This window comes from Centroberyx gerrardi, chromosome 14, assembly GCF_048128805.1.
Source record: "Centroberyx gerrardi isolate f3 chromosome 14, fCenGer3.hap1.cur.20231027, whole genome shotgun sequence".
NCBI lineage: Eukaryota > Metazoa > Chordata > Actinopteri > Beryciformes > Berycidae > Centroberyx > Centroberyx gerrardi.
This window is the reverse complement of record NC_136010.1, coordinates 20,519,307-20,545,421: the sequence shown is the minus strand read 5'-3', so window position 1 is coordinate 20,545,421 and position 26,115 is coordinate 20,519,307. Positions and strand designations below refer to the sequence as shown.

Below are 26,115 nucleotides of genomic sequence, written 5' to 3'. Positions count from 1 at the left end.
ATCAGCAGCCACGGCCCTGAAAGAACAATATCCCCAGTGGAAGGGAGGCAGCAGCTATTGTAGCTAAACAGCACAGTTGAAAGGTAAGAGTTGCTCATATAGTCAGTTCGCTAGCTAATTTTCTTGGAAAACCCCCTTACGTAAACACTCTGAAAACAAGTCAACGATACCGCACTGTATGTAACGTCTGAGCTAACGATAATGTTACGTTTACTACGTTTGCTAGCTATCTATCGCTAGCCTAGGTTAGACCCGATACGATCCGTTTTCTCTCGTACTGAGAAAGAGTTGTCTATCGTCAACTGTACCCGGTACAGCATATTTTTACGACATTTTACGAACTCGGAGGGTCTACTGGTAAATTCGGCACGCATCTGATCACTAATCAGCTCTTATTGCAATTCAATTTCGACTTGAATTATCTGTTTAGCATTACGTTACCGCCCACCATGCTATATTTTGGCGGAAGAAGATTAAAGGAATAACAGTCAAACCTGTTCTGAAGGTTGAAATTTTACCTAAATGTGTTTTTTTCATTTATGCCGAATTTGCCAGTGGAACTTATCGATTCAGAAAATGTCTAAAGCCACGCTTTACAAGGTTTGTATGTTCTCTGATAAGCAATGTCACATTACATTGACATATTTTTGAATGGAGTTGGCGTGACGTTCTCTAAAATACAAGAGATAACTGAACGTATCGGGGGCTAAGCCTAGTTAGCTACCAATATTAGTCATGGAAACTATGAAGATATAAATTATAGACATGTACAGGTTAGTTGTTATTGGCTAACGACTTTAACCGGCTACTTAGATGTCCAGAGAACATACATGTCTACAATGTTAATGTTTTCACTGGGCTCAACGGCTCTGCTTGAACAGGTTTATTAAGCTATTAAACTACTCACATTTGAGCTTGTTATTACCAGAAAGAGTTCACCGAATTAAGCCAGACCTGCTAGATTACGCCATGAGGCCCGTGGGCGTCACCTACTTCCTCTTAATGAGCAGTCTTGGCCTTGCTGGCACAGCTCAAGGTGAGTGAAAGTGTGAATAACCTTGTGACATTAGTGTGATTAGATACAAAGGCTGATGTTTAGACTTGGTTTAACTTGTCCAATAGTCATCTTTTTTCCTCTATATTTTATTTTTTCTTTATAGCTCAAGATTGTTCCCCACCTGCTGGAGGACCCAACATGGATTTGACTGACCGTGACATTTTAAAAACAACATTTGCCGATGGATCTGAAGCTACTTTTAAATGTGCAGTTGGCTACGAGGTTGCAGGGGGGTCTCGGAGCATCACCTGTACTGCTGGCACTTGGAGTGCTGTGAAGCTTCTATGCCAGCGTAACTTTATTTTTGTGTATTGTGTACTATTTATCTGTAATAACAGTCTTATTTCAAAATCTGTTTAAATCGGCAATACTTGCAGTAAATAACCTCTTTTACCGATTTTCCAATGCTCTTTGAGATGGGTGACTGTTCATTTCTGGTGACCAGTCTGTCATGTCAAGTGCATCACTTCACTCAGTAATTCTTGATAGATGAATTCTCTCCTGACAAGATTCTTCTTCTTTTCAGGGAGAGATTGTGGCTCCCCTGGAGAAGTGATAAATGGACACTTTGAAATTGATGGGACTCAATTTGGGGACAAGGTTACGGCCTTTTGCAACACTGGGTCAGTGATGAACTGTTGTTCCTGATAGTTGAGTAGAGAAGCCTATTTTTTTTAACTTAAGTAGGTTAACTCTAAAATGTCAGTGTCCACCATTAAGTTTCCCAGTCCAAAAACAAATTATTCCTATCAAAGTGGGTGTTGGGCTCCCTTATTATCCAGTGTTTTCTCTTTGACCTTTCAGAGATTCCTTCCCTTTTCTTGGGATTCAGAAACACACCCACCTCTTAGGAAGTCACCCGGCATGCCTAGCTGATTAGCTTGATACCTTTTGTCTAACACTGTAAACATTCAAATGTTCTGCTGTACCTCTGAATATATAACACATTGGATAAAAACGTCCACTGAATGGCTTACAAGCTCAAGTTTGGACCGTACTCTGAATGTACGATCCAATGGGTTGCCGGGGTATACTCTGGTGTTTTCTGATTGTGCCAATTTATCCATACACCCAAAGCCGCACCTTGCACCGAGTGATGAGTATGAAAAGTATTGATAACAGACCAGGAAACTGCATGCTATGTGTCTGACTCAGTCATTTTTATTGCACAAAAGTTCTTTACTACTGTGTAGAGGTGGCAAATCAACGTGATACACTGAACGGTCCAAACCGGTGCTGAGATTTGTTGTGCTCATTCAAACTCTTAACTGTTTTAGTTACCGTTTGGCCGACAGAAATGGCCAAAGGACTTGTTTAGTCCAAGGGTGGACGGGCAGGGTGCCTATATGTGAAGGTTGGTAATCTCTGTGTGTATTCATATAAGGCACACAATTTCAATTACACCACAAGGCTTAAGTGTCTGTTTCATTCTAATAGATGTCATTTTTATTTTGCAGCGGTGATTTGTGATCCTCCACCTGAGGTTAGTAATGCAGAAAAACCCCGCCCGCTTAAAGACAGCTATTCGTATGGAGACGTCATACGATACACGTGTCAGAGAGGTTACACACTCAATGGATCATCATCAATAGCTTGTTCGGATGATGGAAAATTCGAACCAAGTCCAACATGTGTCCGTATGTTTGTTTCAAACATTTCTCAGTGTAATCTTGACTGCTGCTGGTGCTGTCACATTTGTTTGTATTGGAGTGAGTCGTTATGGACGATTTGTTTACCCCCGTCTCAAAATTTCTTTGCAGAGGTAGAGTGCATACTTAATGTTACACATGCTAAGAGGGAAGGAGGTGCTTTACCCCCTTATGGATACAAGGATTTTGTGACAATCAAGTGTGATCCTGGTTATACTATGGAAGGAACACCTCAGCTGTCATGTGAAATTGGTAACAAATGGTCACCTACACCTCCAGTATGTAAAGGTAAGTCACGAAGAAGTAAGCTATGACTTGACATAGTCCCAATTAAGCAAAGACAGCCGTTTTGTTTGAACATGGTCAAACATGATTCTGTCTTAATGCAGTTTTCATCACATGCTTACAGTACATGTGCTTAGCTTCATCACATAATGTTCTATAATCCTACTCGCTATCCCTGGTTTTCCTTCTAGTATAACCATGCATTTATCAATGAATTCAAGGTTCCTGTGCTCTGAAAGAATCTGGATATATCATGGAAATTGAAAATTGTTTTCCAGGTTTGGAAGTTAAAGGAATGTACACGTATCTAAAAATCCCAAAAGTTTTGGAAATTGAATTTTGTTTAAGAATTTGGTGTCAAGCTTGGCTGCTCGTAAGTCTAGATGTGCAATTTTGTGAAAGGAATAAAACTGAATAAGAAATTTAAATCAGCTATACAGCAAAAAGTTTGAACACAAAACAGGAGCAAATATTGGAATTTACCAGGAAAACTGTGTAAAGCCCTGTTGATGGTAAATTATATTAATCTTTTGAATTAAGCCCAGTGTATGGAGGTACTCGTTTTTACCCATTTCCATTGCCTTTTAAATGAACCAATAACCATCATGGAAGTGAATATCTTTATTAATGTGATGTCAGCACATCCCTGCATTTAGGGTCTGTGATGAAATATCAACAATACTGGCCTGATTAGTTTAAATTCCTTTGTAGCGATTCCAACCACAACTAAAGCTACCACCACAACTAAAGCTACCACTACAGCTAAAGCTACCACAACCAGCACCACCACTCATCCTCCCATCGCAAAGACACCCCCAGTCCCAGGTAGAGTCCCTTTTAATACTAAAGCACCATCCAAAGCACTGCAGTATGTAGTGGCATCTCTTGAATTAGGTTGTGGTTTAGGTTCACCCTCCCAAAGGCCTTTTTGTAATATTACAGCTATTTGCTATATCTTAGATCAAAACACTGTGTGTGTTTGAGAACAAAAAACTAGTTGAATGGCCTTGCTTTCTAATCCTATTAAATCAATTCAGATGATACTAAATCAATATAATAAACTATGATCTTTATGCAGATTGATTTAGAGCATAATCAAACACTGCTGAAAAGCATAATGATTTGAACATTTCCTATGAATAAATGCACCATCCCCTTTCCCTGCCTGTCCCTGTACTAAACTGAAACACTTGACTTGAAATGTGTGTTTGCATTGATATTAATGACTTGATTTTGTTGCATAATGTTTAGCCATTTTGAGTGAAGCACATGTAATTTTTGGTATATAACCCTCTTATGCTTATGTTGCCAGGCCCACCACTGGTGCAATTGCTGTTAAAAGCATAGCCCAGCCTTACTGTATAAAGTGCTGTGAATGTACACACTGTTTACTAACAAACCTGTCAGTAACAGTCAACATGTGTTTGTGTGAGAAAGAGATAATTGACTACATCTTTTATGTTTAATTTTACATCTCTGCCACAGGTCCTCGCACCACTGACCCACCCAGTAAGTCATCACAATAATCTCCACTGTTTGAATTGTTTTTTTGTTTTTTTTAATAACACACAAGCAGCAGATAAACTTTCCTTTTTTTCCCCATCAAATACACTATGTGACACAATTGTCTGTTTTTTTTTTTCTTGCAGAAGATGATGGACAGAAATGGTCTCAGTCATGGTGGTTTATTTTATTGGGTAAGTTCCAAATGGACTTTATCCTTGAACAGTGGAGTAAGACTATACAGAGATCATTTAACCTCTAGTAAGAACACGATGGCCTCTCAGGAAAAGCAGTCTAGTAGTGTGTTTTTGTGTGTTTTTGTAATAACATAAACATTAACATCAACTTAAACATAAGCTATTAATGCTGCCACCTTGTGCAATGCCTTGGTTTGTAATTTGTTCATGCCATCTACATTGCATGGAGAACGTGAATTGTTTATATGAATTGCTATTGCCAAACAGCAATAGCAATTCTGCTGTCATAAAACAAGGAGAAGGCGAACAGAAGTTTAAGCTTGGCAGTCATGCTGACATGCTGAACTTTGTTTAGGTCTACATTTAAATGCCGACCATTTAAACAGCTTTTTTGCAATTACCAATTTATTATTTCTTCATGTCTTAAAGGAGATGGTAAACGGAGGTTTAAATGGCAAGTAGAACTAAATTTATTGGCCTTATGGATTCAAACATCTCCTTCTCTTTCTCATCAAAATAGTTGTTATTTTTGTTGGTGGCTCCTGTGGCTTTTGTATCGTTAAACTCTACAAGAAAAAATGCCGGTAAGATGTTCCATTCAATTAGGCAAACTAACGACTAACAGCGCTTAGTCACTATTGTGGCTTCCCTCTCCTTTTTGTTTGCATCCACTGTAACTGTTTACATCTCAGTTTTGTGTGTATTTTTCAAACATTTTCACACTGTCTAATCTTGCCCAAATTAACTGTTCATTGTTGCATGATACATGCATGCATTTGTGAAGCTTTTCTTGTTACCACAGCATCAACATTTGTAACCTATGATGTTTGTAGGAATTCCTTCCTATTGTTGTTGTTCTTGACACAAAGAATGGTACTGATTGGCCCATGGGGGTGCTAATAAGCCCTCAAAGTCTATATAATCCCCGCCTTGTTGTTGGTCATAGAGATGTGAAACGTGGTACAGATATGTATCTGGACATGCTGGAGGATTTTGCCTCTAGGACCCATAATGTGTGCCATCAATTTATGGCCTATCAAATTAGCCATGCAATTTTTAAAATATGCACAAAAAGTTCAACTGACTGTAAAATCGTGGCATAGTAATCAGTCCACTTGCAATTCTAAAGATTCATCACAAACATAATTTTAAAGAGATCTACCAAGCCACATGTTCATATTTTGAGATTTGAAGAAAATACAGTCATTTGTACTTATGTTGTGATAACAAAGACTCTAATACCCGCAATGTCTTGCAGGGCAATAAGGGAACTCAGTGCATTCTTTGTCACTCTGTGGTAACTTGTTCTTTTCTGCTGGCAGCTATATTTGTATTTGTTTTTCCGAGGTAGCACACACACACCAGCTAGTGTTTTTGGGCTGTGGGAGACCTCGGTAACTAGAGACAAAAATGGTCTCATCTCTGCACAGCGCCTTTAAACACAGAGAGGGCTGGTGTGTGTTTGGGGCATTCTGTGTAGATGATGGGATCTACATGAGTGGTATTCCAGAAAGCGGGTTAGCGAAAACTCTGAGTTTGTTAACCCTGAGATGAGGGAAACTCCGGGTTTTCAGTTCCAGAAAGAGAGGTAACTTAAACTCTGGGTCAGTTACCACGGTAACTGACTCTGTGAACCTAACCTGCTCGCTGGCAGGTTTTCTTCAACAAACCCTGAGTTTCTCTCTGTCTCCTCCCTCTTACAGAGCCAGACACGCTGTTTCATTTCCTCATTCATTCAATCCGTATCAAAGCGCGTATCAAAGCGCGTATCAAAGCGCATTAATTAGCGGAGGTTTACTGTATGTCAGAATCAAAATCCTGGTTGGATATTAGTTTGTTACTCAAGGACTATCTAAAGTTACCGCTTTCATGCACATCAGTCATTTCTTTGAACAGCGGTTTTTGGCTTCACATTCAAATATTACGCCTACACAGCGTGAATTCACCCTCACCTCAGAATAAAACCTCTGCATGTCTTTTCTGCGAGTGGAAGTTCTTTTTTTTTTTATAACACTGTGACTCTGTGCACACAAGACAGCTGTCAGTTTGTTAGAGCAGTTCCTGCACTGAAATGTTTATTGCGAATAATGTGTAATCAAAGTTTAAATTTACAAAATCGGTATGAAGCTTTAGACACGTAGGATCAATGATTAATTATCTCTATCACTCATGATGTGATTGGTCGCACTGATGGAACATCATTCCTATAATATTATAATATTGGATATTGGAGTGAGCAGGATGCAGCTGCAGAATGTAGTTTGAAAGTGAGTTTTTTAAATAGGGTGCATAGTCTTAACGTGCTTTAACAGCATTTCAGTGACAATGTTTAAATTTACTACATTTGTTGAAGTAGCTGAAATAAAGTCACTGAATTCTGTTGAGCCAAGATACAAATAGATGTCTAAGAATTTAAAATCTACTGTATTTTAACCTCGATGCCTTTTCAAGTGCAAATCACCAAACACATTATTACTGGATCAGATTGTGAGCTTACAATCATGTCTCTATGTCTTTGATCTATATATTTTTTAAATCTTTAACTATATTTTTCATCTTCAGTTGCTGACCCCTGTGTTTTGTCCCCCTCAGATTAAAGCTGAACAAATATATTTAAAATGTAATGTAGGCTATAGCCTAATACACAGTCAGATTCCACCACTTTATCATCCATTAAGGAAATGTAAGTCTGGCAAAAAATGAATTAATGGACAACACTGAATAGAACTTTATTGTGTTAACTTATTGACACTTTTCCCCACTCTGACTCAGGCTCTTTTTTTAAAGATAAATGTGCACCGTCCGCATACACATGCATTAATATCTCTACGTCCACTGGATTAAAATGGAGGCTCTGCCTTTTATTTACCTGTTGCCATGGTGAATCGTAGTATCAGAGCTCCATTGATGATGGCTTTTTATTGTCGTCATGCACGCACTTAACTCAGGGTGAACATACTCAGAGTTGATTGAACTAACTCAGATCAGCTGTTCTGGAACCGAAAACTCGGTGAGTTTCCTATCTCGGGGTTAATCAACTCAGAGTTCAGGGTTAGACTCAGAGTTTGTTGAACCTGCTTTCTGGAATGGACCCCAGGTCATGCGCATTGCATTCATGATGACCAGTCATTTTTGGATTACAGCTCTCCGAGTGGCTACTCTGGAAATGTGGCCGTAAAAGATGAAGAGGTGGAGTTATAGCACTCTTGGTAAGAAGATGGACCACCAAGCACACTTTAATTAATTTATGCCAGATAATGAAATAATAATGTGATGAGCAGGAACAATATGTGATTAAGAAGGAATTGGCTTTCATATACTTACCCGATTCAAGTGCATGACAAGTGCATGACAAGTGCATTTCCCCCCCTTTCTCTTTTTCTTCCTTATTAACCTTGACTGTTGGCTGACCTGTTGGAAAGCTCTCAGCACCATTTCTGTCAAAATTCACCATGTCTAATCTTTTTCCTGATTCGCAGGACTGCTGGGGTTTTTGAAACTTCCTGTGTAAAATTTCATTGTCTAAAAATAACTAATTTACATTTCCCCCCCCCCCCCGCTTCCCTTTTCAGCAACAAGCGGAGTTGCCCTTTTGACGGCCCAATATAACTGACTGTAACTTGACTCACTAAGAAAGAGGGATATCACTGGACCAGTCTTTGAATGTACCCACAACATCCATGTGCATGTGGATGGCACCGCGGATTTAGTCCATGAAACCCCGAAAAGGAGGGCCCAGTCTGACATTCAGAAACTGCAACAAATGGAAAATGGGCTCAGTCCCATACTTATGCTTGAGTGGCTGCTCTTGATTGGTTGGCAACTATTTATATCTTCTGTGTGCTTCAAAGTCCACTCTTTTTTTTTTTTTTTTTTTTCCTTCTCTCTGATTCAATTCCCTGATATGTTTGGGATGCCTTCCTTTCCATTACAACATCACCAGTGTTTTTCCATCCTGGAGTGAAGAATGTCATCACATATCATCAGAGAAGCTTGGAATCTCTACTTTAAAATTGAGCATTATATTTATCTGAGCAGAGCCTGGCCATGCGTGATCACTTTATACACATACACCTGTTAAAATGTACATGCTGTATTTGTGCCATAGCTCAAAATATGCAAAATCAACAGTTAAGAATATGTGCATTGCTTGCCTAGGATACAGTTAGGATGAAATTGTTGTTGCCTTTGAAGTTGAGAAATACAGGAAATTGAAGTTAAACCAATGGTAGCTGTTTGATGCATAAGAACAAAGTGGCTAGACTTGCTTATTACTTACTACATCACACCATGCTTGTGAAGGGAAGTGGGAAGTCCACACCCAAAGTACAATTTTCACATGTAAAAGAGAAAGTCTTTCTTGCCAACAAACCAATACTCTGCCTTTTAGATTCAATTCACACCATAACTGGACTGTTTCTGGCAACTAATAATTGTAAAATTACTGAAGTGCACATGTTTATTCTGGCTTTATTAACTGATGCCAAGAGAGAAGGAAATTTGTAAATCACAAAAGAGAGACTTCAATCAGATCAATAAAAATGTCTCTGGCCTAGTGGCCTAAACATTTAAGTAAGATACTAGAATGTCCCATATGCCTAATACAGAAGTTGCAGTATTTTAGTTGCCATTTTAATTGAAGTGTGCGTGTGTGCCTGGATGAACTCCTCTAGTGTAAATATTAACCTGCTTGTTGGGTTCTGTCAAAGGAGGCTTTCTTTTAGGCCTACCTAGGGTTAATATTTATAATCATCCATGGTAATGTTTAATACAATGGATATTGTTTTTTGTGCCCTGTAGCTTCATTCACTTAATTTAAAACAGTATCCCTGATTAAGGAAACAATTCAAACATTTTTTAAAAACTAAATGACTTGGTTTTACCGTCATGTCAGAGTTTTGCAGAAATGCATATTCCAGAGCATCATTCACCAGTTTAATCATTTCAGACCCCGGCCCACTAAGAGGAGGACTTTGTCTGGTTACATAAAGATGTATGGACTTTGTGGTCTCTAAACCTTGCACTTGCCTTGGAGGCTTTTTCTAAAAAAAATATATATATATATATTTATTAACTTGTATGTGTCAAAATATTAGATTGAGTTTGTGTATTTGTGTTGAGGTTGGCATAAAACAATGTTTCTTTTTTTTTTTGGCACTACTTTGTTTTTGTAAATCAGTTGCTCAAATAAAAGGATTTCCAGATAATGACGACTCCACATTGTTTTCTTGAAATGTGCACAAGGTACTGATAATGTGCTCATGTCTGTACACAGGCTTTATTTGTTATGACTGAAGCTCGTTCTTGGGCCCAGGTGTCACAATTTGCTGTCCTGCAAATGGAGTTTGAAAAAGCAATGACAGTCTGAGTATTCAGCAAACATTTGTGTATCATGGCAGCACATTGTATTCTACATGCACACAGTGTAAATGAGATATTGTGAGACAAATAAGAAATGTATTGTCCACATCACAGAAGAGGCAGCAGATGTATTAGGAACAGGCAACCTTGCTGCAGTACGTGGAATATTGTAGCCCCCTACTATAATGAGAAGGTGCATCAGTAGTCTGAAATATTTTTACTATAGATTTGGTATGGGGGATGCCCATTGTAAAAATGTAGAATCAAAATGGACATGAAAGTTTTGACCTTTTTGATTGAGTTGTGTTTTAGAACTGCACATCCTTAAACAAGAATTTATTTGTTGTGAAAAAAGAGGCCATTACATACAGATGGACCAGGGGGGCATTTCATAAAGCAGGATTAGAAAGTTAGCCAGATAACTGAAAGGGATTATGCTATATCCTGGTGATACTGATTTGAATCTGTAAAACAAAACTTGAATATTAAGTTTAGGAATATGATTCAGTCATGCATGTCTGCTAATAACAAAAGTTCAGAAGATATTACATAACATTTTCATAGCTGCCAAAGCTGGTTAAAGGAAATAGAGATTCATACAACATTCATATTTAACCATGGTGATTAAAATGGAATCATAATAGCTATAGCTATGAAGCATTACAGCACCACACGTACGGATTGAGACAAATCAAAATACAGTAATGTGACATGTCATGATACAGTGCCACCTAGTGGATTTAACTCCAAACACAGAAGGTTTGAGTCATCCATTTAACAGCAGCATTGCTTATTGGAGAGAAGTTCAACTTAATGAATGAATAATTGATGGCCCACAAGTCATCAAGGCTGTGTTTTGTGTAATCCCCTCATCAGGTTGGCAGACAGTCAAATGAATTAATCACACATGAATGAGAGACACTGGATACATCATTGTCATTAACACATTTTAACATGGCTAACTTCTTCAAGAGCATATAGCTTATTCCCCTGTGGCTTATTCCCCTGTGGCTGAGGTAATTTTGTGAAAAGGTCTGACCACACAGAATTATTGTTTTTTCTCTATATCCGCTGTAGAATTCTGTGCCTCCAGCTCACCATATCCACTTGTCAGCTTCCTGGTAGTTACTGCCAAGTCCCCCTCCAGTCAAGATGAGATCTGTCCTTCATTGTAACCGATTTCAAATGGTGCTAGAAACACAAGAAGACTCTGAACACCAAAAGAAATCGGTCAACCTTGGAGAGAGGACAAAGAGCTTGAGCTGTCTAAACGTCGCTGTTGATTGGCGGTTTCTAGCCCTCTGAGTGCCGCTTTCAGTGACTGATACTTTCCGTGTGAGGTTGTCTCTTTCTTTCACTTCTGACACTGTTGCCTGTCGCTGGCCGGAGCCACAGAGAAACACACTTCCCACCCCAAGAACACTGATTTCAAATGGTGCTAGATAGATGACAATACTCTAAGCCACCATCTGAAACCAGCTTCCAAGGGGAGTATTTCCGTCCAAAGCCAGCCTTCTGTGACCCATGATCCTATAGACAACAGTAGAAAACAGAAAGAATGATAATAAAGTTAACAAGCATTTCATATTTGACAAGTGCTTTGATAAGGGTTTCTCTTAGAGACTGATTGAAACGAGAAAATAGTTGAGTGAAAAGAGATTAAGCCAGTTTTAATATAGCTTGATATCAATATGTAATTCAGTAATATAGGGCCTAGAATTAGATCTCGGAGAAGATCAGCTATGAAAGATATTGTAAAAGAATTCCTGGGTGATGAGGCTGCAAGAAAAATTACAGCTCCACTTTCTGACAATACAGCAGCCCAGCGGATAGAGAGGTGACACAGGACATGTCCATTTAACTTTTGGAGCAGGTGAGGGCCAGCCTATATTTCAGTATATACAAATATACACAAAGATAAGATGTTTTCAATGAAATCAGAATATGCAGCATCTGTAAAATATTGAAGAGAACACACTACTAAATGCATATTGATGACTGAAATGAATAGTAGGTAATAGAAACCAGAATGTGCAACATAAGCAAAATATTTTAGAGAACATTTGCTTAATGTATTGATTATTGAAATTAATAAATACTGAGGTGAATACGACTGAAATGTATAGGGAGTTAATATCGAATGATTACTGGATACTGAAAGGAATATTAAGTGAAGGAAAAGGAAAACGGTAAGCTCTCTCTCTGTGATTTGACATTAGGTCAACCGAGATATTATTATTTAATGCACAGTTTGTAGGTGGCCAAGATATTTTATGGAGGTGCGGGGCCACAGCTGGAGGTTGAAGAAATTTGGGGTCTTTGGCATGAAAAAGTTTGGGAGCCCCTACTCTCGGGCCCATCAACTGTATTCTCTCAAGTTACATCAACATTTTAAGATGCAGTACAACAGTTCATCCATATTCCATTGAATATGTATTATGGGTAGCCACTTATTTCTCACCAGCTACTTCACTAGGACCACCTATCACCTGAAATCCTAAACCCCTGTCACGATGGGAGTGGCACTCAGAGCCACTCGAAGCATCCAGAAAGAAAAAGGACAACACATTTCAATTATTTTACAGCCATTTTGTGTGGAATACAGAAATTGTCGTCTATTGCAGGCTCTGTTCACCGAAGTCAATTACGCGTGAATCAAACACCCGGGACAATGTGACATCGACTCAATGACAGCGCGGCCTTTAATCTTATCAGACTGCGACACCATTCTTTCCTTCTCTCAGCTGGGAAAGTTGACTTCAATAAGATCCGGGAGGTGACACTACCAGGTCACGTGATCAGCAGATCGTTCTTAGAGGCACTGTCATATTTACTCTAACAGCACGTCCTTAATAACAATTACATTTTTTAACAATGCCTCACTGGTCCTCCATTACGCTGATGCCTGTCATTCAATTATTAATGGGCTCTTGTAAACGGGCGCAGTACGCTTTATATATCGCGTTAAGCGCTCGACCTTGTTTTTGACTGGATCAGGACGAGGGCAAGAGAAGCTCAACAGCATCTTAGACCTGTGAAAGAACTTCCGATGAAATGCGCTTTGGGATAGTCCAGGATCTCAGGCTCCTGCCCAGAAAAAAGTTTGATTCATTGCCCTGGATCAGGCCAGAAAGGAGGGAGGAGGGAGGAGGGAGGAGGGAGGAGGGAAGTAGACAGAGAGAGAGAGAGAGAGAGAGAGAGAGAGATGAAATGGAAAACCACTGAGAAAGCACCAGAACACATCTCTCTCTCTCTATCTCTCTCTCTCTCTCTCTCTCTCTCCAACACCCCCACACGACCGATCTGATACTTGATCCAAACAGAGCGGACGTGCGAAGGGCCAAACAAGAACAGACACACAACACACTGCCCCTGTACGTCTTAACATGCAGCCTCACCTGCAGCACAGTGCACACCGACACGAGCCCCGCCGCTGACTGGATGGCTCTTCTCCTCTCCTCTCTTCTCCTCTCTTCTCCTCTCCTCTCCTCTCCTCTCCTCTGCTCAGCAGAATAGTGAGGATGGCGCTCCGTTGCTCTCCCGCCACTACAGGGGGAAAGCAAGGAAGTGGCAGTCAGTCGCTGGCAGTGAGAGCCATGACGCAGACAGGTAGCTACAATACACTGAGAGGGTGGGGCAAGGACAGGTAGTGGCCAGTTCACTGACTTGGTGCCAAGTGCTTAGGCAAAGTACAAAACTACCCAACCTTTCCTGAAAATGCTTTGTTCTTCCTGCTGTTTTTGTTCCCTGCATATCAGCCTCCCCCTCCCCACCTTGTTTCTCCTTGGCAGGTAGAAGGACCACGGACACTTCACTGTCCAAACACCCCCTCCCTCCCCCGACGCCCACACACAGACTGCCTTCATTTCTTCATATTTTCTTTGACAACACCCACAAATACTGCTTGTGCTGAAGCTGATTGCAGCCAAGCCAGGGAAGTGCTGCTTCTAAACTTCGTATTTTTTCAGATACACATTTACTTTGATTTCCACAATGACAGGAAAGACAAAGGTCCCGAGGCCCCAAGGCCCCCGGGTCCTTATCAGGCTTCAGATGGACCGGGCTGGGCCGCTTTGCCCGGACTGTTTGCGTGTGAGGGTGTGGAAGGCACTGTACACGTATGCGTGTGTGTACGTCTGTGCACAAACGTGTCTGTGTGTGTGTGTGTGTGTGTTGGCGTGGTAGCCACAGTGACGGCTCTGATCAGAGGGCCTGTGTGTCCGTAGGTGTCTGGTTCCTTCGCCTGGCTGGCTCAACCCAACCCCGTCAGTTTTCTTTTTCGGGTTGTTTGTTGCTTGTGTGCCCTGGACCTGTTGTGTAATGCTTATAAAAGATTTAAAGGGACAGGAGGCCTTCAGAGAGCGGTCAACAACACAATCAGGATGGAACTGTCAAGAGGCCTGGGGAAACCCATATTGGTTAATGGCTTTCGCACCAGTCCTTCTTCAAATAGAAATAGGAATATAATTCCAGCAGTCAATCGCTGCGTGAGTAAACAATAAAGCGAAACATGCATGATAAGGGATTTAACAGTTGTATATACCTCTTAACAAATACTCAAAAAATGCAGGATTTTGTTTAAAAAAAATGCATAGCAAGAATCTGCTGTCTGCTGTGTAGCTGGAATAGCGAACGTCTGATTCTCCGACCGTGCCTGACAATTAGGCCTTGTGTTGGTGTGTGCACCTACACAGACTGGTAGGCTGACTAACTCCTAGCGTTAACTCATTCATAAGGAATGACCCCCCGTAGTGGTGAGGTGATGGGAGCAGCACCAGTCACACCCCCTGATGCTCAGGATCGTCTTCTAACACTGTAAGGTATGGGAGAGAAAGAGAAATAGAGAACCATAGTATATCTTATACCAACACACACTGTATAACATCAGCACATCTAGGAGAGAGGGAGAGAGAGAGAAAGAGAGGGAGAGGGAGAGAGAGAGGCGCTGACTGTAGAAGCGGGAGCTGCAATGCAGACCATTGGCAGACACAGACATTCTTGCATCATCTCTGAACGTGGCAACTTTCGGACATCGGAGTGCCAGCTAGGAGAACCATAAGGCATCTCTTGTCTAAGGATTTAAATCGTTCGTCTGCTTGACCACCCTACACACACACACACACGCACACAGGTGTGGGTAGAGGGCTAGGGAGGCTCGCTACGCAGAAGATGCTGAGCAGCTCTCTCGCACCGACAGTCCAGAGCGAACAGGAAGGCCTGTGGTTGGCCCACTGCATCAGAGGAAGCACAGACTGATAGAAATGTCAGCATCAGCTAGAATGCTTGACGACGACTATATAATCTGTATTTCATAACACACTATTGTCTAGATATAAAGACACACAGGCAGTAATGTTTCCTATATGGCAAAACATTCTGATTCCATATCACTTCCCAGTACTCTAAAGCCACATTCACTAGCCATTTTAACATTTGTCCAGCTTGACAAATTAACTTCGATTGACAATATATTAACAGGTCAGCCCCTCTCAATACAGACATGACTTAAGATACTGGATCAACAGAAAAGCTGTCCTTCTACATTAAAACCTTTGTTTCAGAGAACAGCACTTCTTAACCAATCAGATGCTGAACTCCAGCTGCTTGCTTGTGCTTAGCCAATAAAACTGTGCTGTGCCGCTTGTAGAGCCGGGGGAGCTCCTCCCATCCAATGAGAATCCAGCTTTGGCCCGGTGGCCTGTGATGCAGCAGCTTTAGGAAGTCCAGCGCATGTGAATTGGAGAGCAGCCAGTGCAGAGTCACCAAGAGAGCAAGGTAAACAACTTCTCTCTCTCCCCCTCTCAGTTTCTCTCTCCTCCTTTTCTCTCTTTCTCTCTCTGATCCTGAGCCATGACATTTAGCCCCTTTCGTCGCTCCCTTTCTCATAGAGAGAGAGAGAGAGAAACAGAGAGAGAGAGAGAGAGAGAGAGAGAGAGAAAGAGAGAGAGAGAGAGAGAGAGAGAGAGAGAGATACAAGCCATGTACTGGTTGAAGTCCAGCCCAGAAATGACTGCGTCACCACCTCTGTCTCTCCTAACTACGCAGAAACAAATGTGTCTTGGGAAGGGTTTTGCCAAATCCCGGTGGCCCTGGAGGGTGAAAACAAATCACCTGACAAAATTGCCACCAGCCACAGACTGCGAGCAGGTCTGTTGTCTGATAATAACATACAGCTGGATCCCAGCCAGCCTCTGCCCTGCTCTCTCCATCCTCCTCCTTTCCTTCAACTCCATCAAGAGTTAACCACAACAAGTAGGCCAGCAGGCAACAGTCTGAACACAGATACATATATATGTTACGTAGCAACAGGAAAAAATGCCATCCTCTACGCTGAATACAACAAAAAGCAAGTCATTACATATGATGACAGTGCTGTAATGTTTACCTGGTCGCACCTACAGTATATACGCTCCCACATAACGATGTATCATACATACAAACGTAATACTGTTTCATAATAGGTCAGACAGCACCGTGCAAGATCGTATTCACCTATTTGCAACAATGTAGTCATCCGTATTAGTTGAACTGATGGTGGCAAAACAGCGATATTCGATTACCTCGATAATTCTCAGCAAAACATTCCTGACTGAGCTTCGCTTCGATAATAAGAACCTTCCAGAATATTCTTTTGTTAACCCCTTTGCCGCACCTCTGCCCACCCCACATACACACCTTACCATGCCATCAAAACAAGACCCAGAGAAACTGTGTCACATCTTCAGCATCCATGTTGAAACTCCCGATACCAGCCCACAGGAACTACACAGCACACACACACACACACACATAGTAGCGACAGGCAGAGCAGATCAAAACTACCAAGGAGGAAGAGGAAGAGGAGGAGGAAGCCGAGGTTGTCCGAAACCATTGTGTCCACTCCAGGTGGAAAACCCGATGACTCTGGGCTTCTGTTATCTTAGCTTCTGTTTCCCCCCGACGTGAAAAAGTGACGTAGCAACTAATCCAAAATCTCTCTCTCTCTCTCACTCTCTGACTTGCTCTCCCTCCCTCCCCGTATCTCCCTCTCTCTCCCTCCCTGCTTGCCTCTCAAACACACGCACACTCTATTTTCATCTTGTTGCAACAGCAGAACTGCTCTTAGACTGCTAGTTCGAACTGACACACATGTATACAGAACCAGATTGGACCACACACGAATGCATACATGCACGTACACACACACACACACACACACACACACACATACAAACACACACACACACACAGAGAGTCATGCACGCGCGCGCATGATCACCCTATTCCTCTTCCTCAGTGTGACGCAGCACTTAATTCTCTGTGCTTTTATGCCACTGTTGTGGCTACACAACGCAGCTTCTTGATCAAGCCGAGCCAGCAACACACTTGCAGGCTGCCACACAAGGCAAGTGAGCGCGAGCAGGACTGCAGTTAAAGGGACCCTGCCGCCACGGCTCCCTGTCCCCCCACTCTGTGACGTTTGCCGTGTCCCCATTTCCCCCCGTGTCCCCTTTTAATTGGGTCTCTCTCCCTCTCTCTCCGCTGCCCTTCTCTGTGGCGCTCTCCTCTCTGCTCTCAGCTAGAGACGCTCTCTGGCTCCTCTGTCTGTGAGCCGGAGCTGACTGAGCCTCCTCGATCACCTGACAACCCACTGGTTTTAAAGGCACATCGCCGGCTTGTGTGTCAGTTGCATAACCACTCAGATGGTCTTTTTTGCCTTTTTAAATACTGTCTAATGAGGGATTCCACTTATCTCTCCGCGTCTGCGCCAGGGGGAATATTCGCATGGTGCTCTGGTTTGCGTCATTGTGTAATTAATCCCCTTATGTTTTGTTAATTCGCTGATCTTTGACACAGACAATGAACGTTTATCATCTCTCAATGTTGCCCATCTTTAGCTCCGGTTATCAGAGTGGTGTAGGAGTCGTGTAAGTGTAAATTCGGAGAGTGTGTGGTGAATGAAAGTCACAACCACACTCTGTCACCTGACCATGAATAGGCCTATCTCCTGCACTTCCTCTTTCTGCCCACAACAGCTCTGCCCTAGAGGAAATGCAGAGCACTGTTCTGTCCTGTGTGTCTCTACTCAAAAGAATACTGTTACAAAGTAATACAAACGGATCGCTAACACGCTGTTCTCTCTTCAGAAATGACTGGAAGAATGAAAAAAATCATGTCGTTAAAGCATTACATGGTAACATAGTATCAAAATATGTTTATAATTTTGTATGTCCACCAGGGATTGTAGCTGTATCTTTAAAAGGACTGTGTTCTCGACTTAAAAATAGTCTGTTTTGGCTCAGTTAATCATTAGCAGAGTTTATTTTGAGATTTTGGTCTTCGCCGCTTTATCTGATTGTTCACGTACCTTGTTCAGCAACTTCTTCATTTCTTATGTAAATTAGACAATGGAGCTGTGAGGAAGATAAAAGGAGAAAGATGGCTTTGTTAGAGTGCAACACCAAAAAATCATGGTCTAAAGATGAACATTACCTTTTTCAAACACATGCTCAAGTGAAATCATCTCACAAAACATTTGCATATCTGGGGAATACTCCGTCAGACAAGACATCTTGACACTTCTGCAGAGCTGTACAGCGTCACAGCCTGGTGAATACTAAGGCAGCCGCTCCAGATAATGCTAATAAATCAAGTGCCACATCGAAGACAGCCAGGAGGAAAAGGACAGTATGAACCGTCTTGTCCAGTCAGTTATTTGGGTTGTGGCATTACACATAAACAACAAAGTGACCAAATCACACTATGAATCTATTACATGCAAAATCTAAATCGAGAGAACGAAGAAGATGCTGGCTGCTGAAGACATATAAGAACAGTTACACAAGCTTTGAGGCAAAGATTGGTGACAATTTGACACCGATTTCAATAGACATTGAAATCTATGTCAAATTGGCCTGTGGCTGTACAGTTAGTGTTAGTGTAGCTACCACTACAACATAGCTACCAGTGTCCAGCAGGGCCAATAAGAAGAACAAGCTCGGTTCTGTCTCTTTTATGAGCTCTGCTGTTCTCAACAAGGCCGTGGCTATTAGGTCTGTCTGCATTTCCGAAGCAGAAAGTCCTCTTTATGTGCTGAGCTGAAATGAAAGCTTTGTCTCTGCCGACAAAAGGTAAACAAAGTTTCTGTCTGTGTCGGCTCACCACCGCACTAATTTATTACAGAGATATAAATATGGCAATGTGCACATTCAACAAGTGCTTTTATGAGATAAATATTTCGCATTCTTTAAAGACTTGACTGAAGCTGTTCCCTTGGATGAAAATCTTTATTAGTAACGCCATAACTGCTGGCTAGAACTCAAGGGTTGAACAGCAGCAGTCAACCACTTTTGTAGGATGCTTTGTTGTGCTGCAGTGCTGCCTCGCTGCCTGCCTAAACCTTGTATTTTTTACGACAGATGTTTCAAAGGTTTGGCTAAATCCGCTATCAAAGCACAAACCATTCCTCCGCTTTTGATGCCATAAACTTGCCATTATCCTCCAGTTACAGGTCTAGATTTTCATCCAGCGCTTCAGATGGCTGTAAATATTCTTCCCTAAAGTGCTTTTGTAGCGTGTGATGTCCTGATACCCTGCTGAAGACAGAGGATATGGACCCCACAGCTTCACCTTACAGGACTGGGATGGGAGACCATTGGTAAAAGAATCAGCTTTCACCCTGAAGCTATATGGGAAATGTAAGGGATCTGAGAGATCAAAGCATGTTTGCTCAGAGGAGACTGGTAGATGCTGGGGGTATTGATCTGAGGATTGAAGCCTATCTGCTCCTCTAAGATGAGTAGATCCTTGCTCTACACATCCATTATGTACTAGATAACTTCAATAACACGCTGTAAGAATATGTATGCAAGTTGAACAGCTGACTGGGTTCTAGGGTTACTTTTCCTGTTAGTGAAGCTCCAAACCAAGGAAGGAAGAATGGATGAAAGACGCACTTAAATATATTATTAAATTACATACTGTATAAATATTAACTGATAGGGTGATGTTGTTGAATATGCACTGAATATTGTCCCTAATATTAAACACTATCATATGTCACAGTCCTACTAACGAATAAAGCTTAATTCATACTTATCCATTATAAATATTCCAGCACTGTTGATAACCTACAGCCTCTAACACCACTAGGAGATCTTGGTGTGACGATGACAGTGTGTGTTCACGCTAGCCCTTAAGATGTGTTAAGAAGTGCCAGTCCTTCCTGTCTTCTATTTATGCACTTCATTCAGTGGGCAGTGTGTTAATTTTAGCCATGTCATCTCTCAGCCATGCCTGCTCCACTTCCTAAACCTTAATCTGTCCCTAGGAAAGGTGCCCAGCCAGCTCCCTGGATGTTGTTTTGGTTGTATTGGGACCAATGGGTGTAAAATCCCGAATGCACCGACACATTCTTCACCTCTTGCGTATTTCATGGGGAACCAGTGGACATTATCCACATTTAGAAATATCCCAAGACAGTCTTTAATGACAAGCTCACATTTATAGAAAACACAAACAACATGATAAAGAAAAGTCACAAAAGACTGCAATGTATGTGGCAGCTAAACTACTTTGGAGTGAGCAAAAAAGGTCTTAACAACTTTTTACATGTTTTTATTGAGAATATATCATTTTTTTCTTTTATCACCTGGTTTGCAAAGACCAATCAGAAGGACAGAAACAGGCTCTCTGTGGCATTGTCAGCACATGTTCCAACATCATTGGATTACCTCAAAGAAGTTTTTTTTTTCAGAGTCCCAGACAATATTTGATGACAAGTCACATGTACTACACAATAAATTCAACCTCCTCCCACCAGTTAAGAAGTTTCTGGTACTCCAGTGCAGGACAAATATCTTTGCACTAGAAGCAATCAAAATTTAAAATAAGAATTGTAAGATTTCTAACACTGGACAATTGTGAACTATTATAATTCCTGCTATATGCATATGACTGCTGACCTCTGCCCGCAATCTGCACTTTAATAGTGCAAATATGCAATTGGCTGTTAGCCTGGTAATATGTCTTGCCTCTCTTTTGTTATGTGATATGTTTATTCTCTGTCTTGTTTTTAATGTTTACTTGTACCTTTTCATTGTGTCCTATAAATTACCCCATGTGGAATAAAGTGGTATTGAATTGAATTGAATTTAATATTTGACACATTTTTGATATTTGATTGCCAAGTTAGAAAGTTTTAAAATTTTGTGTACTAAGTCAGTGGGCTCTTACCTTTCACTGGAAGCTGAAAGCAACACCTCATTTCCTTCTGTGAAAAGAGGAATAGTAATCAATATATGTATAGAAGGCAAGCAATTCCTGTTACAAGTTTAACTTTGTTGTTTTGTTAGATTTTCCAATATGTGCATTTCCTGAGTAAACATTTTGTCACAACAGTAAACATTGTTTTTTCTTACTGTGTCTCTGAAGCCGTCAGCAAATCAATTGGTCAATTGCCTCCGGTCATCTGATATTTTGTTAACAAGACATCCACTGTGTGGACCTGCTCTAGCTGACATCATTTTTACTCTAGAGGTTTAGGGTTTTGACGTCAGGAGATACCAGGCCATTCTTTCCAAACCACAACAGATGGACATGCCAGTCCTTCTGTCAACAAAACTATTAGGCATAGGCACGTAATGGATGAAAAAACACAAGTTCACTGGAGCTCATTTAATGTGTAAACTTGTTTCTCCCCACCCCGTGGCGTTATATCAATACTTTCCATTAAAAATATCTGACTCATTCCAAGAACACCATTTATAAGTTAAATCCTCATGCTCCAGTACAAGATCTAAAACTGCTGAAATGCGCCATCATGTGTTTGATAGTGGTAAGGGTTCTGGAGAGTTTGTTTACATCAGGAATAAAAAGTGCGTATCACATAGAAACCTCTGGATGGATGGAGCTGAGTCAAGGCACTGGCACAGCACACACACACTCACTAAGTTATCTTCACAAAGAAAAACAGTGGCCTTGCAGAGACAAGCCATATTATCCATTTCTGCACTCTTCAAGAGAGAACAATCATCTTACATAATTTAAAGTTTAGGCTTATATGAAGCCTAGACTATTGAATGAAGTGGTAATTACATTTTTATTTCTTTTTAAACGACCAAACATGTAATAATAAACCATATTGTCATACAAAAAAGTCAAGATATGCATTGTTGAGCTGGAAAATGTAACTATGATGCTAATATGCCAAAATCTGACAGGTGCAATAGTGACAAAATTCAAAGAGTAATATTACTATTTCATGACAAAGTAGTAACAAGATAGTTTCCTCATCAATTTAATTATTTGAAAGTAGTCTGATTTAAAGTTTTTTCCCTCCTCTCGCAACTTTAATCAACACTTTCAACCAATTTGACATCACTGCGTATTATAAGCGACTGAATCAATTATACTCACGTGGATGCACAATTAATAACGAATAAAGATCATTCTTAACATTAAGGACTGTACTACAGCCTATCTTTTAGTTAACAATGAAATCATAACGCAGTACCGCATGGATGCACGGACCGCTCACTCCGGAGATAAATTGAAGTGCGCAACATCCTCCTGCACCAAGCATCCAGCACACCTCTCCATCCCTCCCTGCTGCTCTGTCCCCTCGCTGCTTCCGTAGAGAATGAACCTCAAATCCTCACAGACATTGTTTTATAAGGCAATTATTGACAGCAAATACCCCGTGAGGTTTATTTCCGGGTAACGTTGGAAACAAGAAGCTGCGCCCTGCAATTATAGACACCATAATGATCAAATCACGGTCAGGCGTAGTTAATTTAAATTAGCCCTTATCCAAAAAGAACTATAGTAATCATAGAACAATATGTTGAAGAATATGCTATTATTAAAATAGCACATTTTAAATATAAACTATGAACAATAACATTTCGTATGAGAATATTAGGCTATAGCACTAGTGATAGACTATCATAAGAGATTAAAAAACACATGAAGTAGGCTACGATGAGCCCCCTATAAACTCAATAATGAGTATCGCAGACGCACTATAAATCCCAATAGGGATATTATGGTAATATCCTAGCGGTTCTTCGTTAGAGCAGCCACTAGATGGAAATAAACAGTTTCTGTTGGAATGGGGGATTACTTACCGACACAGCGCGTCTCTTGCCAAACTCGTCCGGTCCCGTTACCGCCACTACACCATCACCACTGCCTTCACCCCCATCAATCCTCCTTGGGGGTTATTATTCAATCCAGAGTGTTCCCCTACTTGGTAAATCCATCCATCGACATTTTTACAGCGACACGGCCAAGCCCCGCCCACTCACACACCCCCGCTCCCTGATTGGCCGTCGCTCAGAGACGCGTCGTCCGGATCACGTGCTTTTGACGCATGTTTACAAACAGACGCAGAACCAGAGAGTACACAGGCGCGCGAGAGGCTTCACTTCTGCACACTTCCGTCTTCAGCGTAAATCTCGTTACAAAGAGAAGTTGTTTTTTTTGACTGGGAGTCAAAGAGAGAGTTTGCCACTCGGTTCAATATCCATTTTCTCTGAGAGAGGCTCATCTGAGTCAGCCAAACATCAATATTTAAGTCTTTGTTATACTAGCAATGCCGGGCATATCTTTAATTATTAAAATAATGCCTAGCAGGTGCTGCTCTTTCACGCAGGCGCAGGACGGTGATGTCTCATGCTCGGCCATGCATGTTCATGAAGGTGCGTCAGCTAGCTAATGTGCTAAATGACTATACAATATTCTCATTTTAGTCAGTTGTAAGAGTGGAGGTGGGCCTACTGCATGCTCAACCCTGCTCCTGTGTGGCGGGAGCCGGGTTGAGCTAGCTGGAACAGGATATGAACTATCTTGATAGCTAAAACCTTGATCTTTGCCTTGACACTGGGAATATGTAATTACATGCCATCCTGCCATGTTTTCTCATCTTCTGGCGCACATTTAAAAAGCATGAGTCTTAAAGTGACTGCTGGTTAGCAGCCTGGTTTCATCAGTTCTTCAATGAATGGCAATAAAACGTTGTTGCATGATGGGTCTAGGCCAGAACTCCAGCACCTGGTTGAGCTCAGTCAACACATTTTTATTAGGCACTTTAATAATGTGACATAAATCTTTGTAAACTCAGTAGAAATCATACTAAGTAGCACCAAACTGATGTAAATATATGAGGATAGGATAGAGTAGTTTAAGGAAAAAATTAAATAATATTCACTAAATGAATGCTTTTCTGAACATATACTGATTTTGTGTGAACTGGTGAAAAGGGTAAATTAAAAATGTGGTAACCTGCCATGATAGTTTAGCACCTCTTTAATTTACCCGTACATTTAACTATTGGTCGGTTCTAATTTCATGTGCACCCATTCAGGTAAAGTCACAGTAAGCTACCAAACGGGATCTGTGGAGCTGGTGGGGATGCATGATCAGAAGGAAATATGTTTGCCAACACAGGGCTTTAACCTGCTCCTCTGGTTGAAAGACAGTCTGTTTAACCTCTCAGCCACCCTGCCAGCTGCAACCTGAGCCCAAAGCAGGTACATAACCCTAGAAACATATCCAGAGAGATTAACCCAACGATACAGAGCTGTGAGTCATTCCATACCCTTCATGCTGAAGAACATTTTATAGTCAGAGATCCAAATGTAATGGGATTAGCAGCCTAATCCTCACATTTTTATCAAATAGCTTTTTTGCTGTGCAGATTTGAAATGCCAACAACTCGCAACCTATAAGCCTACAAGTTGAATAGGCTCAATGTGCTGCTGGCTGAAGTTTCTGTTTGAATTAGTTGGGCTATGTGTATCATATTCCTAAAATGTACTGTAGATTGATTTGCTTTCAGTTTTCTTTTGAGTCATTTGTGTTCAGTTTCAGTTTCATTATTGTTTTCAGTTTGTTTCATCATTAATTATTTGCCCCAAAGTGTCATTGGCTAGAGGCCACAGCAGGGGGCATCCTAACCCAAGGATATCACATCCAAACTTCACCTTGTTCTGTGTGCCTCTCTCTATATGGACTTAGGATTGTTATCTGAAAATCATTCAGGTTGCTGTAGAAGACTGTTGCAAACAAATAAAATATGTGCCTATTTCAAAGTGTGCGCATTCCAAATGAAACTTTCAGTACAAAATTTATTTGCGGCTAATATAAGAGTTCTTTACTGGCTTGGATCAGGTTAGATTAGACCTACAGGCCTTACGGATGTTGTGCAATTTGCCCGCAGTGCTAAAGTCACGTAATAAATGAAGAAATGTCTGAGATGAATTGCTTGGTCCTTCAGTTTACCACGGGGTGTAATTCTCTGTAGGCCTCGGCGGACAGTTGCATCACTGGAAAAAAGAGACGATGCTTTCCAGATTGTTTCCTTCAGCAGATGTTGTGAATAGACAATGACAACACAGAGCGCCGTGTGGGAAACAGACGCTTTATCACTTAAGGTTCCCCGGTTATGTGTTGTTTAGGTGTCCATGGAGACAAAATATGCAGTCTAATAACATCTTGATTTCAGTTTTCATCATTCATTCATTAATTCATTACTTTTTCAATGCTGTGCAGTTCCTCCCTTATAAAAAAAAAGATAATTACATAATACCATAGAAGATAAAAAAAATAAGAAGTAAGTCAATATAAACTCAGCAGAGTCAAACAAACACAGACAAACTACAAGAAGCAAGTAGCAAGTAGGAATATTATAGTGATTTTTCGTCGGGGTTAAAAGTGTAAATTGTCATTACGCAAATAGATTAGAGAAGGATGACCTTTTGCGTGGCTGGCTGATGGGACAGTAACATGCAGGGTGTGTCTGGTCACTCCCTCATGTGCGCACATCAGTCAGTGGGGCCCCATATTTGCCTCACGGTCTAGGCCCCTCCCTTAATGTGGATCACATCTTCCAAACGAGTAGTACATTCCTGCTGTGTTTCCCATGATGCATGCTGAAAGTGTGACTGCATACGAGGCTTCTCTTCAATCTTCATGCGTTGTGGATTTTGAGTGTGTGCGTGTGTGTGTGTGTGTGGATGCATGCTGTCGCGTGCATGCATGGGTGTTTCACTGCACAGTGCATGAGGAGAAGCATTCCACTGCA

At 41.1% G+C, this 26,115-nt stretch overlaps 1 protein-coding gene and 1 long non-coding RNA gene across 6 annotated transcripts; one reads left to right on the top strand and one right to left on the bottom strand.

The window, feature by feature from the left end:
• The first annotated feature begins 32 nt into the window (after nucleotides 1–32).
• LOC139914370 (C4b-binding protein alpha chain-like) lies at nucleotides 33–9,898 on the top strand. Of its 5 annotated transcripts, XM_078288121.1 has the most exons (13): nucleotides 33–83; nucleotides 929–1,036; nucleotides 1,161–1,349; nucleotides 1,584–1,680; nucleotides 2,335–2,411; nucleotides 2,515–2,694; nucleotides 2,818–2,994; nucleotides 3,703–3,816; nucleotides 4,477–4,500; nucleotides 4,641–4,688; nucleotides 5,212–5,275; nucleotides 7,835–7,900; nucleotides 8,264–9,898. In XM_078288121.1, the coding sequence occupies exons 2-12, from the start codon at nucleotides 970–972 to the stop codon at nucleotides 7,890–7,892; spliced, it is 1,095 nt and encodes a 364-aa protein (XP_078144247.1). In that variant the 5' UTR covers nucleotides 33–83; nucleotides 929–969; the 3' UTR covers nucleotides 7,893–7,900; nucleotides 8,264–9,898. The 5 variants fall into 5 exon arrangements, with proteins under 5 accessions (XP_078144247.1, XP_078144250.1, XP_078144249.1 ...); XM_078288124.1 differs by lacking the exon at nucleotides 3,703–3,816; XM_078288123.1 differs by lacking the exon at nucleotides 5,212–5,275.
• Nucleotides 9,899–10,371: 473 nt separating this feature from the next.
• Nucleotides 10,372–23,267, bottom strand: LOC139914365 (uncharacterized). Its single transcript, XR_011784758.2, has 5 exons — nucleotides 23,159–23,267; nucleotides 21,267–21,303; nucleotides 18,400–18,445; nucleotides 13,451–13,598; nucleotides 10,372–11,582 (listed from the first exon to the last, which is right to left on the bottom strand). It is a non-coding gene; the product is annotated as an uncharacterized LOC139914365 (long non-coding RNA).
• Between the last annotated feature and the right edge of the window lie 2,848 nt (nucleotides 23,268–26,115).